We start from the raw sequence: 15,822 nt of genomic DNA on the forward strand, positions 1-15,822 counted from the left end.
CTGCTCCGTCGTTCACCGGTTTCTTGAGAAGATTGGCCCTCTAGGTAGAAGCGCCCTTGCCGGCTTGACGGTACAAGGGGTGTACGAAGTTTATCAACAACCGCAACACCAAGAATACCAGACCATGATCGCGTCGCTGCGAGAGTGCAGAAATTTGCGGACACTAAATATGTGCTTACCCATGCACATGGTGATGGGTCCCCAGGACCGGAAGGCGATGGAGCAGTTCTTCTTACATGGCCAGCCTTTGGTCAGCCCTAGCGTGGACGCCCTTGTAGGCGCACTACATTCGATTCCACAACTTCGTTGCGTGCGATTGTGCGCAGAATCTAATGAAGATCTAGAGTACTACCTCGGACGCGACGACTTTACCATCTTCGCACTGACAGGGGCGCGTGAAGGGCGTCTGGTACAGGAAGTCCGTAGGCACCTTCAGGCACGTACAGACGTCGAATATGAAGTCGTGGGTAATATCGATCAGGTGGAGAGTTACGAGGAATGGCTGACACGGAAAGCGGGTTAGGCAGACTGGTGACGGAGAAAAGCATTAGCTGACGGAATAAAGAACAGAGTAGATGAATGCACATTGTAGACTGATTGAGTTCACTCGGTTTCTTCCTCCGTGTCTAGCGCGTTGTGTAGTGTGGATGACCGTAGCTGTGTTTGGCTTCTTTGCGGTGGCATGTAGCGTGCTATCACCGAGCACGTAGAATGCTTGAGTTGGTTCTAAATGTGAAGGTACTGGGTAGGGAATGAGAAGTAATGAGAAATTCGATCGTGGCTAAAGATATGATACCCAGTGCGTGTACAGATGCCCAGGTGAGGAACGATGTTGGGAGAATTCTGCTCAGGTGAGGAAGCTTGTCAGAAACACGCGACGCGGCTAGAGAAGACGCGTCTCGCTTAATCAGCACGCTACTCGCGCGATCAGCATTGCTCTTTCCCTCTGCCGCGTGTCAACACTTTGGAAATATCGTTACATGCTACGCGATCCGCGCACCCAACAGATGACATCTACCGTTACGGTTCGACTGCGGTGCGCAGCGGAACAGTCAGCACATCGAAGAACGAACAGAGGAATGGGTATCAACAAATACATTAAGCTATCATGACTTTAGGACCATATCGTTAAGTCGTCATCTATCTAAGCGGCTCGACAGCGCGTCCCCCTACTCATACCTCAAACCGTGTCCGAACTTGAAGACAGGGTTTTCTGTATCGAACGGCACGTCCTCCTTGCTCGCCTCAACCGCCTCGTCGCTCCTCGGGAGATCGAACGGCAGCTTACCCTCCGGACCGCTACCGTCAACGCCGAAGATAACATCAAGGAAGGCTTGCGGGCTAGTACCGTAGTTGACCATGAGGGCTTGGGCTTGCTCGGCAATCTCGGGGACAGCAGCAGGGCGGTCAAGGAAGATATCAACAATGGTGGGGACGGCAGCGTAGATGGCTGCTTGGCGCGCCTTCTCAGTGCTGTTGTACTCGAGAGAGCCAGAGTGGTAGTTCTTCTCGAAACCACCTGGGCGGGGCTCGTAGGGCGCGGCCATGCGGAGGAAGGCGTAGTCGGCTTCTTCGGGAGTCGCGACAACGGTCAGGTCGCGAGCCTCTAGGAGAGTGCTGTTGATACCTTCGACGTAGAACTTGGCCTTGGAGCATTCAGAAGCCTTGAGTGGGAGAGTCGATTCCTTGTTGGTAAGTAGGGTAATTGACTTCTTCTGGGCCTCGTATCCGGCTTCGACCCATTCTTTCCTGGCCACGTTGGCCACGGCTTCCTCGGGATCTACGAAGGGGTTGTCGAAGAGGCCGAGGATGAACTTTTCGCGGAGGAGACGGCGGACCGACATGTCAATACGCTCTTCGCTCACGATGCCCTTCTCTACCAACTCGAGAACGAGGTCAGTGCGCTCCTCGCCGCCCATCTGGTCGGTACCGGCATTCAAGATCTTCTCGGCACGCTCAAGCTCAGTCAGGTTCTCAGCACCCCAAGCACGAGCTGGCATGTCTTGTCCTGCGATGATGCCGTCGGTGATGAGACCCCAGTCGCTGACTACGATTCCGTCGAAACCGAGCTCGCCCCGGAGAAGGTCGGTGACAATGCCCTTGTTCATGCCAGCGGCGACCTCCTCGTACTTGGTGCCCATAGGCCTGGAGTAGTAGGGCATCATCTGCCTTGCGCCAGCTGCGATAGCAGCCTTGAAGGGGATGAGATGATGCTCGAAGTTGTTTCCTGGGTATGTGGCATTCTTGCCGTAGGTGAAGTGGCTGTCCTCACCGTCTTCGACTGGTCCACTTCCGGGGAAATGCTTCGACACGGTGGTCACGGAATCTTGTCCGAACTCACCGGGGCCATGGAAGCCCTTGATGTATGCGACCACAAGCTCAGCGGTCAATGTGGCGTTCTCGCCCATTGTCGTGGTGATTCTGGCCCATCTCGGTTCGGTGGCGACGTCAATCTGAGGGTGTAGGGCGGATCTGATTCCGACAGCCTTATATTCTTGTCGTGCAATATCCGCAAAGGTGTGGATGAGCTCAGCGTCACGTAGTGCTGCCAATCCCAGGCTTCCGGGCCACTGCGAGAACTTGACTGCCGCGATCTGGCTGCCGGTGGCATCAACGAAAGTGTGCCTGGGATCCGAAGAAAGCGTAATCGGTATGCCGAGTCTGGTGTCCAAAGCCAGCTGCTGAAGACTGTTGTGCCACCGCGCAGATTGGCGTACATCGGTGATGGCACCGTTGAGGTTGAAATGTGTCATGTGCTTTCCTTGGATTGACGGCGCAGTTATGTTCGATAGGGTTCCGTTAGATCCTGGGAAGCTGATCTGCTGGAAGAGCTGTCCGGCCTTTTCTTCCATGTTCATGCGTTGGATGAGATCCTCCACACGCTCATCTACCGATAGAGAAGCATCTCGGTATGGTGCTGAGTCCATCTCTGTTGACCGCGATGTCATTCGCGGGTATTTTGCACCACTTGAGGTCGGAATTCGGATGGCTGTTGACATGGCTGTTGCAGCAAAGAACAGCGTTGTGAAGGTGTTCAGCTTGCGCTGACTGCGGTTGCGGGCGACCATCTTGCCGGTAGTATGAGTTGAGGCACGAGGTGAAGGGTGAGGTCGGTTGCTACTGACTGTTCGGTAGACGGCCTTGACCCAGGTATTTGTAGTCTGGCTTCATACACCCCGTCACGATGCGTTGCCGACATGTGCGCTATGTCCGAGGGACTTTGAAGTTTTGCTTCTGCTTGGGGAAACTTCGGATAGACCGTCGTCTTGGAACCCGTACCAACAACCAGCTTCTCATTGGCCTTGGCGCAGTCGAGATTGCCATTAGCTGGAGCCGACGATTTGCCAAGGCGATGAGTGTGGAGTGCATTGTGGGGGAAACGTGGGTCGGGGTAAAGCCCCCGAAGCTAAGCCCTCATTTCCCGCCGAATACTGGTCCGGCAGATTGGTGATTGGGTGCGCACACACGCTACGAATGCTCATGACATATAACGAACGGTTCGACACACCCTTTCGAGCTGGTAGCTCAGCTGTCATGTGAGCAAACAAAAAACTGCGCACCCTGGGTCTGACGCGCAACTCCACATTCCGCCCTTCGTAAATGACTCGACATCCACGATTACGGAGCATTTGAAAAACGTCCGATCCGGGGGCGTGCCGCATGCCGGTTATGAGATTCCGGTGCTTTCTCCAGAATGACAGTGTTGCCAGTGAGTGCTTAAAGCTCCGAGTGAGGATCGTATGTCTTGGTGGTAAAGAAAGACTGTTCCTCCTCTGTCTTCGCAAAGGGGTGTCGGAGTAGACTGCAAATCTCGTCGTAACGTTTGGCGCAACGTTTTCTACGCCCGTACCCGGCCGAAATTTTGGAGCCGCAATCCCGGTACAACGAGGATACCAAGGCCATCATCGCCATGGCAAAGCTAGCCTCCTTAGCACTGTAACCACCGCCATACCACTGCGGAGGTACTCGCTGGATTCCGACACACATCCGCGTACCGCTAGACGAAGTCCAGAAAAGCCCCTCCGTTTCCGCTAGCTCTTCTTTGTCTTGACTCGACCGCCTTCTCGGCTTCTACTTCCACTGGTCGGGAAGATGTGCTCGTGCCGACGTGGAGGATATGCACTATGATGCACGTTGTTCCCCGCGGTATGCTTTAGCCAACGAGGGTTGCATCTTGGCTAAAGTTCGGATCGCAGCCCGGCAGTGATGCGAAAGTCTGGAGGGTGGCTCAATGGCACTACTGGGAGTGCGCGCAGGCCCTGGGTCTGCTGGTCATTGTAGTCATTTCAGATGAGGCCCCTCTCTATGAACACGCGGATTTTTGTGCCTAGGTTGATGGTCAAAACAACAAAACGAGAAGCGAATGATACATGATAAACAACAAATGAAGACTTACGAGGTATCTAATACAAGTAATGGGCATCAACACCCATGCCAAGGTCGGTACGCTACCTGCGTAATGCTTGCACCGTGTGGTGTTCATTTCGCGCGGTACCTGTTCAATGATTCTTCCATGTCGACGCTGAAACCTGCAAAGTGACCCTCTCGGGCGTCGTGGGTTGATGTTGGAAAGCTTTGATCTAGTCCTACCGAATGGCTGGGTGCGATTGTGGGGTTAGCGAGCTGACGCAGGAAAGTGCGACGTAACGCAACGACAGCCACGGCATCAAATTTATGGACGATATGGACATCTAATTTCGCGAATGCCTCTTCCAAGACCTTCAAGCGAGTGCGCGCGACACTCGGGGTGACTGTGCAGGCTATTTCGGTGTACTAAGATCACCCATCATCTGCCTCCTCCGCCCACGATAGAAGCGCTCGAGCATCTTCCTCCTCTCTTCTTGCGTACTGCTTTCCACAAGCAGCGCAAACTCTACCGGATCATCAAACCCCATACTCTCCGCCATGCTACAGAACTGTCGCTTTCGCACATCCTCGCTCGGTCTATACCGGTAGTTGATCTTGAACTCGCCTTTCGTCGCACTACCAGTAACATGGACCTCGTCGCCTTCTTCAGCGTCGGTCTCATCCCCATGATCCCGATTACCGGACTGATGCTGTGATTGAGATTGCGACTGCGTACTCTGGAAGACGCGTTTGCCTGCGAGATCGATATCGTTGCGTACCTCCATGGCCTGTTTACCTAGTCGAGCTTCTATCTCGCTGCGCCCGATGACCTCTGAGTTCTCGTGCGTATATTGAACTCCAGCCTTCGCAAGAATTGCGTTGATTGGATCAGGCCCAGTGCGCCTTGTGGCTCTCATCTTGCCCTTGCCGCCGGTGGTTGTTGAAAGGATTGAATCAGCGAACTTCTTGATGCCGGCGATATTAGCGTCGTCATCAAGGCCGAGGTTCTTGTTGGAAAGGATATCCTCATCCTCAGAGTCGTACTGCGACTCATCGACATGGAAGTCATAAGCGTTGACGCCGGCTTTTGATTCAGCGACGTTCGTCTTGTGCATGATGTCGCGAAGCAGCACGCTGTGCTCCTGGAAGGTGAAGAGGTTTTCCAGACCAAACAGCTCGCCCTTTTTGGTGGATTGATCCATCACACCCTTGAAATAGCGACGTTCTTCCGATGCATTATATCCAATGTTCGCTTGCTGTTGCTTGTAGATTTGACGAGCGTAGACCACCTCCTCGATAGTACCGCTTGACACTAACCGAAATACCTCAACGTTGCGTGTCTGACCAATACGGTACGCTCGATCTTGTGCCTGCAGGTCATAGGCTGGGTTCCAATGCGGATCCATCACGACAACCTTGTTAGCCGACGTGATATTCAGACCCACTCCTCCAGCCTTAGTGCTGATTAGGAACACGAACTGGTTGGGATCTGCGTTGAAGTCTGCAACAGCCTGGGAGCGATCTTCGTACTTCATGCTGCCGTCAAGGTACGAGAAATTGTACTTTGTACCGTCGACATCGAAGAGACCTCTAAGCAGCCTCAACAGGCGAACGGAATGTGAGAAGATAAGCACCTTGTCGCCATTCGAGTGCCAGAAGTCAAGTAGTCGCCGCAGTACTTTCCATTTTCCACAGAACTCTCGCTGAGACTGTACCAAAATGTTGTCTCGAATCTTGAAGAGATCATTGTGCGTATTAGGGCAGGCTAGCTCCAATGTTTGACGATCTTTGTCTTGCTTCTCTGCATTCTCGCTCGACATTGGCACGATTAGGGCTAGGTGATTTGCGAGTTTCTGGAATGTGACCATGCAGGGAAAGATGAAGTTTGACCACTTCTCGCCTTCGACATCGGCGTAACAGCAGAAGCCTCTGCTTTTCCCGGACCCACAATCGCACTTTTCCCTCGAAGTGCGTATGTACTCACACCTGTCGCTCTCAAGGAAGGTTCGATAGGCGTCAGCTTGAGTCTCGGTGAGCTGGCAGAATATGACGCGATCGCTCTTCTTTGGTAGCTGGTCAGCGATCAGGGTCTTCATACGCCGAAGGAAGACACTAGGTAGGATATTGTGAACGAGATCCTGAGCTCGACTTCGCGAGTCGGCAAGCTGAGCGTTGGTGGCATCGTGAGCCTGGCCTAGCTTCAGCGGAAGACTAATCTTCTGCTTCCACTCTTGGGCTGACCCGTATGCGCCAGGTCGTACCCAGTTGAGGAGATTCCAGAGCTCCTCATATTTGTTCTGAATCGCGGTACCTGTCAACCCAATGCGACACAGTGCGTTGATTTTGTTCATTGCTTTGGTGATCTCGGAGTCCTTGCTCTTGATTTGATGGCACTCATCAGCGATGACACAGTCCCAGTCGATGGTGTTGATCTCGCTCTCATGATTGCGGTATGTCGTGTATGTCGTAATCATAATCTCTAACATGCCCTTAGCTGCAGCGCCGAGAACGCCTTTCCGATCGGCCTTGACGGGGCCATGGTATTTGTAGACTTCCCACCAGCCCCACTTGGAGAGCTCATCTTCCCAATTTTGCATGAGCGTACCAGGGCAGACGATGAGTACCCGCGGATACCAACGAGCCTTGCTCAGACCACGAATCTTCCGCATGCATTTGGCATCGCGCTCAGTGCCCGTCTTACCAAATGCTGCTGTGAGGAATGCGATGACCTGGATAGTCTTTCCCAGTCCCATGTCATCACCTAGAATCGCACCGGTCTGCTTGACGAATTTTTCATGCAAGAACTGGACGCCTTCAACCTGGTAGTCGCGCAACCATTGAGCGATGGGGCCAGGTATGATCCCATGCGACCCGCGGAGTCTGATGTCCTTCTTTTCGCGCTGCTGCTGTACGGAGTTGTCAAGTTCTGGCTTCTCTTCAGTGCCCGCGCTGTACCAGTCAACGTCGTGATAACTGGGAGGGTATCGCAGTCCAGATTCGTGCAACTTCTTGAGTGTCTTTTGTCGCGATATGAAGTAGTCAGGAATGGGGTCGTCTAAGAAAGCTGTCGCGCCCTCATCATCGGCTAAGGTGTCGGTACTGAAGCCTGTCGGACCATAGCCATTTTTCTTGGGTGGAGGTCTGCGACCCACGATACTGGTTGCAGCCGTTGCTTTACTCTTCTTTTCACTGCGAATCCGGTTGGTTTCAGCAGTGGTGCGCTTCCGTTTCTCGGTCTTGCGTCCCGTCCATTCTTTGTGAAAAGCCCTTGGATCGTACTCGGCTTCTAACAACTCATCGTCATCGGTACCTGAGCTAGTGACATCTCTAGTTCGTGGTTCTGGTTCATCCATTGCATCGTCATCAGTATCGTCGTCCTCTTCGTCTTCGTCTTCTGTGACCTCGTCTGTAGCCTTTTGCGACTGAGTCTGACTTTGAGTCAGGACTACCAAGTATTAGCATATTGTCAAAGGTCGAGGAAGCATCGACTGACCGTCAATATACTGGGAGAGATCCAAACCTTTTCTAGACGCTTCAATGATGTCAAGATCGTCATCTTCCTCACCACTCTCGCCAAAAACTCTTCGCGCTCTCTGTTCATCCTTCGACTTGTCGCGACTGAAGGACATGATGACCGAGGTGGCGGGTAGCAGGCGTCGGTCGTGAAGGCTGTGTGACTTTGCTCAGCTTATCACTGGTACGGGCGCTTGACAATCGCATATTGGCGCACGGTCCTGATCTGCGGCGATTGTCACGGAAGGAAGCACCTGGAATGGAGCGTGAAAGGAAGCGCCACCAAGCTACCCAAACACGCTAACACGCTCTCACGTGAAAGCGGGGCGCGACTGGCAGAAGATCCCTGCAAGAAGTTCCGCCAAAATCTGGAGCTCGAGCCTGCAAGCCTGCAAGCCTGCATCATCGCGCGCAATTGCACGCCCTGCCAAAATCAGCTGTCTTCACAAACCACAGTCACCAGTCGGCGAACCGCGTCGCGCAATATACAGCCCTTCTTTCACAATTCTGCGACACCACCAAGATGCCGCTAGACACCAGCACCTACTCGCTCGCGCTCCTCCGCCTCGATGGCCGCCGCTGGAACGAACTCCGCCGAATCCACGCGCAAATCTCCACGCAAGCCGCCGCCGATGGCTCGTCATATCTCGAGATGGGCAACACCAAGATCCTCGTTTCCGTCACGGGTCCCGCCGAGGGTAAGCAGTCAGGGCAAAGAGGCGGCGCAGACAAGCAGGCCAAAGTTGAGGTCGAGATAAATTTTGCGGGTTTCAGCGGTGTAGAGCGAAGGAAGAGGAAGAGCGATAAGCGGACAAGTGAGATGGAGCACTGCCTGAGGTCGGCGTTTGAGGGCGTGTTGCTGCTGCATCTCTACCCGCATTCGACGATTACACTGAACATACACATCATTTCACAGGATGGGTCGCTGTTGGCAGCGTGTATCAATGCGTCAACATTGGCGCTTATCGATGCGGGTATACCAATGACAGATTATCTGGTTGCTTGCACAGCTGCTTCTTCAGCTTCTGCGTCAGCGGCGGACAACGCGTCTGCCGATGATCCACTGTTGGATCTCAACAACCAGGAGGAATTGGAGCTGCCGTTCTTGACGGTAGGGACATTGGGGGATACCGATAACGTCGCTGTGTGCGTCATGGAGACCAGGGTACGAGTGGAGAGGTTAGAGGGTATGCTGGCAGTGGGTATCGAAGGATGCAAGAGGATGCGTACCATGTTAGACGATGTGGTCAAAGGATACGGCAAGAGGTTTGGATGAAGGAGTAAGGAGGAGTGGAGTTTATCAAACTGTCGTCTCAGCACGACGTCCCAGCGCGACATTCCAGACAACACGCACGAATCGAGTCGGACACAGCGAAACGTCTCGGATGTGGTGTCTAGGAACATCGAAACTGTGGGAGACCTAGGACGGAAGACTGAATGCGTTTTCATGTAAACCTCGATGGGAGGCAGCGTCGGGTTGCTCCATGAAAGAGCAACAATCTTGGAACGACGAAATTAAGATCCATACAGGGCCTTTCACTACTTCTGCTTTTATTTTGACGGACTCCATGTGCTAACCAAGTAATGGTCTATCGTTATACAGGTCACCCGATAATCATACCACACGCCCAATCTAATCATTCCGTACTCGGTAAAGCAAATCACACCACATATCGTTCTCGAGATGTTCCAAACCAACACTTCCACTGTGGGGTTTGGATCTATGAGAAGCTGTAAGTTCAACAGTTACCTTGACACCAGCACCAATCAGGTATGTCAACAGCTCAACGACCTGGGCATGCAAATCACCTGGCTGATCGCTATCTAGCCATTCCACGAAGTCCGCCTTCAGGGTAAGCGTAGCCGGTCGCTGCAGCTTATACAGGCTTCTCCAACCTCCCGGCAATCCTATGGAGTCATCGGATCCCACACGTGCTTCCGAATATGCAGGACGTATTTCGACTTCTACGTGGCGGATATGTCGGGCAAATTCCAGACCAGGCAAACCCCAAATCTCGCTTCCCGTGTTGACGAGACCCTGACAGTTGCCATCAAGGTCGAGGCCGAAGATGCAGTAATGATGCCACTCTTCAGCTAATTCGACAAGTGTTTCATTGCCTACGTATGTGATGTCGCGAAGATGTGGGCAGTCTTTCAGTACGCCTTCTGGATAGGGCCAAGATGCCAGGAAGCTGCCAGCATCTTGGAAAACTGATCCATAGACCATATTTCGTAGCTCGCGGGGTAACCGCGATTGCATCTCTGTACACAAGCTAAGACACGATGATTTTGCCCAGTTCTCAACGTGTTCGCGCGCTTTGTCTCGCAGTGTTGCACTCTGCATCGCGTGGCGTTGAGCTGCTCTCAGCATACTGTTGTTGGGATTTATGAGTAGTTGCACTGTAAGTGAAAGCGCAGTATTTACCTGGAGACAAGAGCCGGATCGAAAATCGTATTAGTTTGTGACATGCCGGGGATAGAACGAGTTGCGGAAGTTGATGTATGAAAAATGAAGTAACGGGTTGTTCGCAAAAGCCAGGTGCCCAGGTGGAGATTGAGGCTAAGCGTGGCTAGTCTCGATCGGGCTTTGACTAGCCGGAACTAGACATAATCGAGATACCTAGGTGTTTTCTCAAACCCGTTCATATTGAACATAATCCTTTGGAGCGAGTGACCCTGTACCTTATTTCACTGTCGGAGATGCGTCCCACGAACCAGCTTCAACCAACTTTCGCTATCAAGATGTTTCAATTCTACTTTCACAGGCTCCGTTTTGTATATCTCAAGAGCGACGCCCACGCCGGAAGCGATCAACTGCTTCAACATCGGAAAGACCCTTCTGAACATTGTATCGATGGAGGTCTTCGTGTCTTCTCTCGTCTCACCATGGTAAATCCAATGTCCGAGGTAGATACCGATTGTGAAGGTCGCCGGTTGCTGCAGTTTCGCAAGTTGCTCGAAGTCCGATGGCAGAAGCAGCTCGTCCCTAGCTTCCACAGCCTGGTATCTTATGTTGTTCTGACGATCTCTGGGGGCTAGAGTCATGTATACGTGGCGTATCAACCGAGCGGGATCAAGTTCAGGCAGTGCCCAGGTTTGGTTGCCGAATAAGAGAGCCACGGTAGCATCACCGAGGAAATTGAAGACTGAGTGCCGATACCACATTTCCGCAAGTTCAGTAATTGTTTCTTCGCCGAGGAACAACTTGTCGCCGATATGGGGATTGTGGGCCACAATGTTAGCTGGATCCGAAAATCCCAAACCGTGTGCATCGTCGTCAAAGTAGTAGGTCTGAGGTTCTCCAAGTAGGGCTTCGTAGACCATATCTCTCAGCTCGCGAGGCAATTTCTCTTGCATCATCAAGCAGAGAGTAAGACACTCGGATTTTGAGTACTCCTCGATCTTTACTCTCACTTCCACTCTACGTCGATAACGCTCGCGAGTCGATTGTTGAGGCTTGGTTGAGAGACATGCAACATCCCTTAGCATACTACCAAGATTGTTAGCCACCAGAATTAAGTAATAGAGGTACCAATTACGCCGATATATGTGCTCCATCGAATTCCCTCGCTGATGTTGACATTGTGGGCGAGCGACTCTGAGGGCAGATTTACGTTGGCTAGGTATGCAACGAAGCCGGGCGGCGAGATCGATATATTTGACTGGGATGATGGACAATGCGGTCAAATTGCCTACGCGGGAGCAGTTGGGTGAAGTAAAACAAAGAAAGCACAAGCTGCCGGGTGAGTGTCGATGGTCTAGGCTCCAGACTGCGCCTACCCAAATGAAGCTAGAGCATTTTAAATGATTACACGCGGGCAGGAGGCTCATCGTCGCAGTGTAATACAGTTTGAAAGAACAAGAGAAACCACACTCAATCCTTCCTGAGTTCGTGGAAGAGATCAGAACGTACAAGAAGCCGCTATCATGAGCAAGGAGATCTAATATTCCAAGTAATACATCGCTAATACACCGAACAAAAGCCTGGTATCTTGCGTAGATGCGAAAACCCCCACCAAAAGACACATACAATCAAGCCGACATCCGTATCGTAGTTCTCCTCTATCATGATTCAATGTACACGCTTTCGTAGATCAGCCAAATGTATCGCCGCGGCCGTCTTAACATATACCATACACATAGTATCCATACAAAGTCATCTTCCTCATCACTTCCTCACATTCCCCTTGCCATCTCTCCATCGCCCATCACTAACGCAGATAAATTTGACATTTCTTCCGCGACTCTTCACGCTCTCTACACCACCAGCTTCAATCCATCGACCAAGGTTCTTACATTGACTAACGTCGAAGCGTTCGAGGTCTCTGCAGCCCTCCACGACGGCTTCAACACCAGTGCCGGTGACGCGGACACAACCTCGTACAGAGAGGTTTCGGAGTTCGAGGAGGTGAAGGGATATGCAGCGAAGAGAAGTGTCCGAGACGGCGGAGCCACAGAAGGCAAGGTTGAGGTGCGTAAGTGAAGGGAGGCCGAGCGCAAGGACTTCGGTCGCGGTGTCAGACAGGGCGCAGCAGAACGACTGGTATACGTTAGTAAGGACATTCTGTCTAACACCAGATGGAATATAGTAGACTTACAAGATCCAGTTCCTTTAGCCCTTTCGCTGCGTTCGTCAGGTACACAATTGCGTTGTCGGTCAGATATGTGCAGTCTGCGAGGCACAGCTTTGTCAGCCGTGGAAACGGATATACACTCCAGTGTTGGAAGCCGACGTCGGTGATAGTCGTGCACCTTGTTAGGTCGATGCTCTCGATGCGGTTCGCTGCATGGACAGCGATATGGGCCATACTGCGATCAGTGATGTGCTTGCAGTAGCTCAGCGTGAGACGTCGCAGCTTCGGACATCCAACAACAGTACCAGGTGGTAACGGTTGCGGAGCAGGCTGATTAGCACCCTTTCCTTGTCGGCGACCATTTATCTGAGCTTGGTGTTGCGCATGCGCCATTGCCATCTGAGGTGGCATCTCTGGAACCACCCACCCTATAACTCGAGCGAGAAGGTTGTCGCCTACTTTCCTGCAATTGCTAAGATCGACCTCCTCAAGACCCTTCGCCTTCTGCACCATCTCCAGTACAGCTGGGCCAGTGATGTCCCATACGCTCTTCATGCGCCAGATCCTGACGCTCGGACCGCAAGTCTTTGCTAGCTCAGCGAAACCCTCGTCTGTCACGTGGAAGCAGTTACTGATGTTGATGTATCTTGGACGACTGCCTACGAATGGGCATATGACGTCTACAAGCGATCGGTCCGTAACTTTGCGATTGTATTTGCTAAGATCAAGGTCGTGGAGTATATCCGGCGACTCTGATATCAACTTGTTCCAGTGGGAAGAGATTACACGCAACTTCATCAGCTCGTGTATGTCTAGATTCGCAAGAATCTTAGTGAGCACTTGATCCGACAGTATGCCTCTTCCATATCTACTTGGTCTGTTGACTAGCCGAGGGCGTTTATAGTCGAGTGGCATCTCTGGTGGAGTGGACGCATGCTTCGATATGGAAAACGATGGTGATGGGGAAAGGGGCGAGCCACCGGGCGATGGTGACTTGGGGAAATCTGTTTTTGCTGGGCTGGATGGCGAGTCCGGTATTGATCCTGGTGGGGGTGGAGCTAGTGAGCCTCTCCTTGACCTCGACCTGACATTGTCCAAATCGACGTTAAGAAATGGGTCTGGATCAAATGGTTCCATCATCTTTTCGTCTCTCCGGGTGGGTGTCACCGGATTGTCGATGTCGATGGTGTCATTGAAAGTGACAGTTGGCACACTCTTCTTGCGCCGTGGTGTACGAGGTATTATGTGATCCGCTATGGCTAGATCGTTGATGTTGGGTGTACTGTTCGCGTCCAGCATGTGTACATCTTCGTCTTTGGCGGTCCGTAACCGCTCCTTCGCGACCGACTCGACCTGTCGGCGTACATCTGGAGTGCACTTCTCCCAGAGGTGGTTCAAAGTGTCACCGCTGATCATGAGACATTCGACAGCCGATACGGAGCGGACCGTAGCGGTGCGGCGTGGCGCAAGCGAGAGACTGACGACCTCGCCAAAGTATTGCCCGGGCCTCAATCGGGCCTTTACTTCCTGGAAATGTTGCTCGCCCGCGGCGATGGATTTTCGACGACCTATGGGTGAAGTGGTACCGTTCTGCTCTGGTACATTCATGCTGATGACCTCAACCTCGCCTTTCACGATGAAGAAGACGTCACGTCCTTGTGTGCCCTGTTTTATTATGTCTGTGAAAGGATCAAACGAACAGGGTTGGGCGCGCATGCCAATGAAATGGAGGATGTCGTCGGGCAGCTCGGAGAAGAGAGGCAGCTCTTTGAGCAGCGGCCGCACATGAATACTGCCGCTTCCAAAGGCACTATGGGCTATGGCTTCAGCGAGGCCCGGACTGGGAGACTTCCTCTTCTTGAAGGCATTGATCTCTCCTTCGCGTAGAGTGCCGCTCTCGGCCATGATCACGTCGCCATCTTCGCGGTCACGCTTGCCTGTGATCTGACGCATGGGTATCGCAGGACGCTTGCCTCCTAACTCTGACTTCTTGCGCTGCAGAATGGCCAGTCGCTCCTGCGCTTCGTGCATGATGGCCACTTCCACTTCGGGAAACGCGGGCAGCTCCTTCATGAGGTCCTCCTTGTTCAGGCGCACTACCAGCGAGCGCATGTTGGCTATGATGGTGGCGGTGCGGGGGATGTCCATGAGGATACCGATCTCGCCAAAGAACGCACCAGGCTTCAGCTCTGCGTATGTGCTCTCCTGGTCCCGCGATGTCACCCGCACAGCTCCGCGGACCAGCCAGTACATGGCCTTGCCCGTCTCGCCCTCGGTGAGAATTGTGTCATGAGGCTGGTATAGCTGCGGCTTGAGATGCAGGCCGACCTGGGTGAGGAAGGAGTCGGGGGCTGCCTGGAACAGCGGGAAGGAGCGCAGGCGGTCGAGCAGGTCTAGCGGTAGACCCTGAATCGTCGAGGCGGCCAGCGGGGAGGGACGTATCGGGCGGGCGGGATTGGAGTCGCTGTCGTATGCGCGTACCATGGCAAAGGGATCAGGCACCGGCACGCCGCCATGAGCCCGCACGGGACCTCCTCCAGGCCTGTATCGGCGCATCGTCGTGTTGGTGGCCGGCAGCGGCGCCAGAGGCAAACTTGCCGGTTGGGAAGGAGCGAGGGGCAGGTGTCAGACGGTTAGGGAAGGAGCTCGTGCGTGGTGGGGAAGGGGCGATGCAGTTGTCGGGCAGTCACCAGCTCATGGTGGTGCGTGGGTATGCGCGGTGCAGCAGCTCGAGTGTCTCTGGGTTGCGAGATGATTGCTCGGCGAAGGAGCGGGATGCAGACGAAGCGCAGCGGGTGGGTAGCACAATGACTGAGCAATGCTGCAGCTGGGCGGGCGGAAAGCTTGGGTCAGGGCAGCTCGGGAACCTGCAGTGGGTCGGTGCGTGCTGGCTGCTGTGTAGTGTATAATTTCTTGTGACTGAAGCGTGCTGCTCGGAGAGATGATGGATAGATTGCGGGACGAGGCTTGGTCCCGCAACGCGGTGGATCAGCCTAACCTTCTACTAGGCTTCTCGAAACCGCATGCCAGCCTTAGCTATAACACCGAGCTCAACCTTGCCTCTTATCATGGCTATCAAGCTTGGGAATCTCTACACAGTGTGTCTGCTACGCCCGCATCCGCTTCAAACCTTCTCCACACCCTCCAGAAGCCTTCTGGAATTTCTTTATCGGCAAAAAAGCACAGAGATGTGCCTCGTGTGTCGGCTATTATTACGAACGGCAGCCCACCACCGCACCGACAGTCGGCCCCCTGGCGCCTCCTGTGAACTTCCACCGTCGCGTGGCCCCTCCCCTTCGCATCAGATCACGTCGCAGACATGGCTCGCACGTCGCACGTCATTCCCGCAACAAACGTTTACTGCTCCTGCATGTCATCCATTTTTCGT

General features: G+C 53.2%; 4 protein-coding genes across 4 annotated transcripts; 1 reads left to right on the forward strand and 3 right to left on the reverse strand.

Annotated features, from left to right (window-relative positions):
• Positions 1 to 1,169: 1,169 nt before the first annotated feature.
• J4E78_000811 (uncharacterized protein) lies at positions 1,170 to 3,068 on the reverse strand (the record flags this gene model as incomplete). The annotated part of the gene is made up of 1 exon (XM_049361472.1): positions 1,170 to 3,068. One exon carries the CDS (start codon positions 3,066 to 3,068, stop codon positions 1,170 to 1,172), a length of 1,899 nt encoding a protein of 632 aa, XP_049226755.1.
• Positions 3,069 to 4,760: 1,692 nt separating this feature from the next.
• Positions 4,761 to 7,976, reverse strand: J4E78_000812 (uncharacterized protein; the record flags this gene model as incomplete). The annotated part of the gene is made up of 2 exons (XM_049361473.1): positions 4,761 to 7,792; positions 7,841 to 7,976. 2 exons carry the CDS (start codon positions 7,974 to 7,976, stop codon positions 4,761 to 4,763), a joined length of 3,168 nt encoding a protein of 1,055 aa, XP_049226756.1.
• A 407-nt stretch (positions 7,977 to 8,383) lies between these two features.
• J4E78_000813 (uncharacterized protein) lies at positions 8,384 to 9,136 on the forward strand (the record flags this gene model as incomplete). The annotated part of the gene is made up of 1 exon (XM_049361474.1): positions 8,384 to 9,136. One exon carries the CDS (start codon positions 8,384 to 8,386, stop codon positions 9,134 to 9,136), a length of 753 nt encoding a protein of 250 aa, XP_049226757.1.
• Positions 9,137 to 12,028: 2,892 nt separating this feature from the next.
• J4E78_000814 (uncharacterized protein) lies at positions 12,029 to 14,990 on the reverse strand (the record flags this gene model as incomplete). The annotated part of the gene is made up of 2 exons (XM_049361475.1): positions 12,029 to 12,400; positions 12,459 to 14,990. The coding sequence occupies 2 exons, from the start codon at positions 14,988 to 14,990 to the stop codon at positions 12,029 to 12,031; spliced, it is 2,904 nt and encodes a 967-aa protein (XP_049226758.1).
• Positions 14,991 to 15,822: the final 832 nt, after the last annotated feature.

This window comes from Alternaria triticimaculans (genome assembly GCF_023758025.1).
Source record: "Alternaria triticimaculans strain BMP 0046 chromosome Unknown scaffold_1, whole genome shotgun sequence".
Lineage (NCBI taxonomy): Eukaryota > Fungi > Ascomycota > Dothideomycetes > Pleosporales > Pleosporaceae > Alternaria > Alternaria triticimaculans.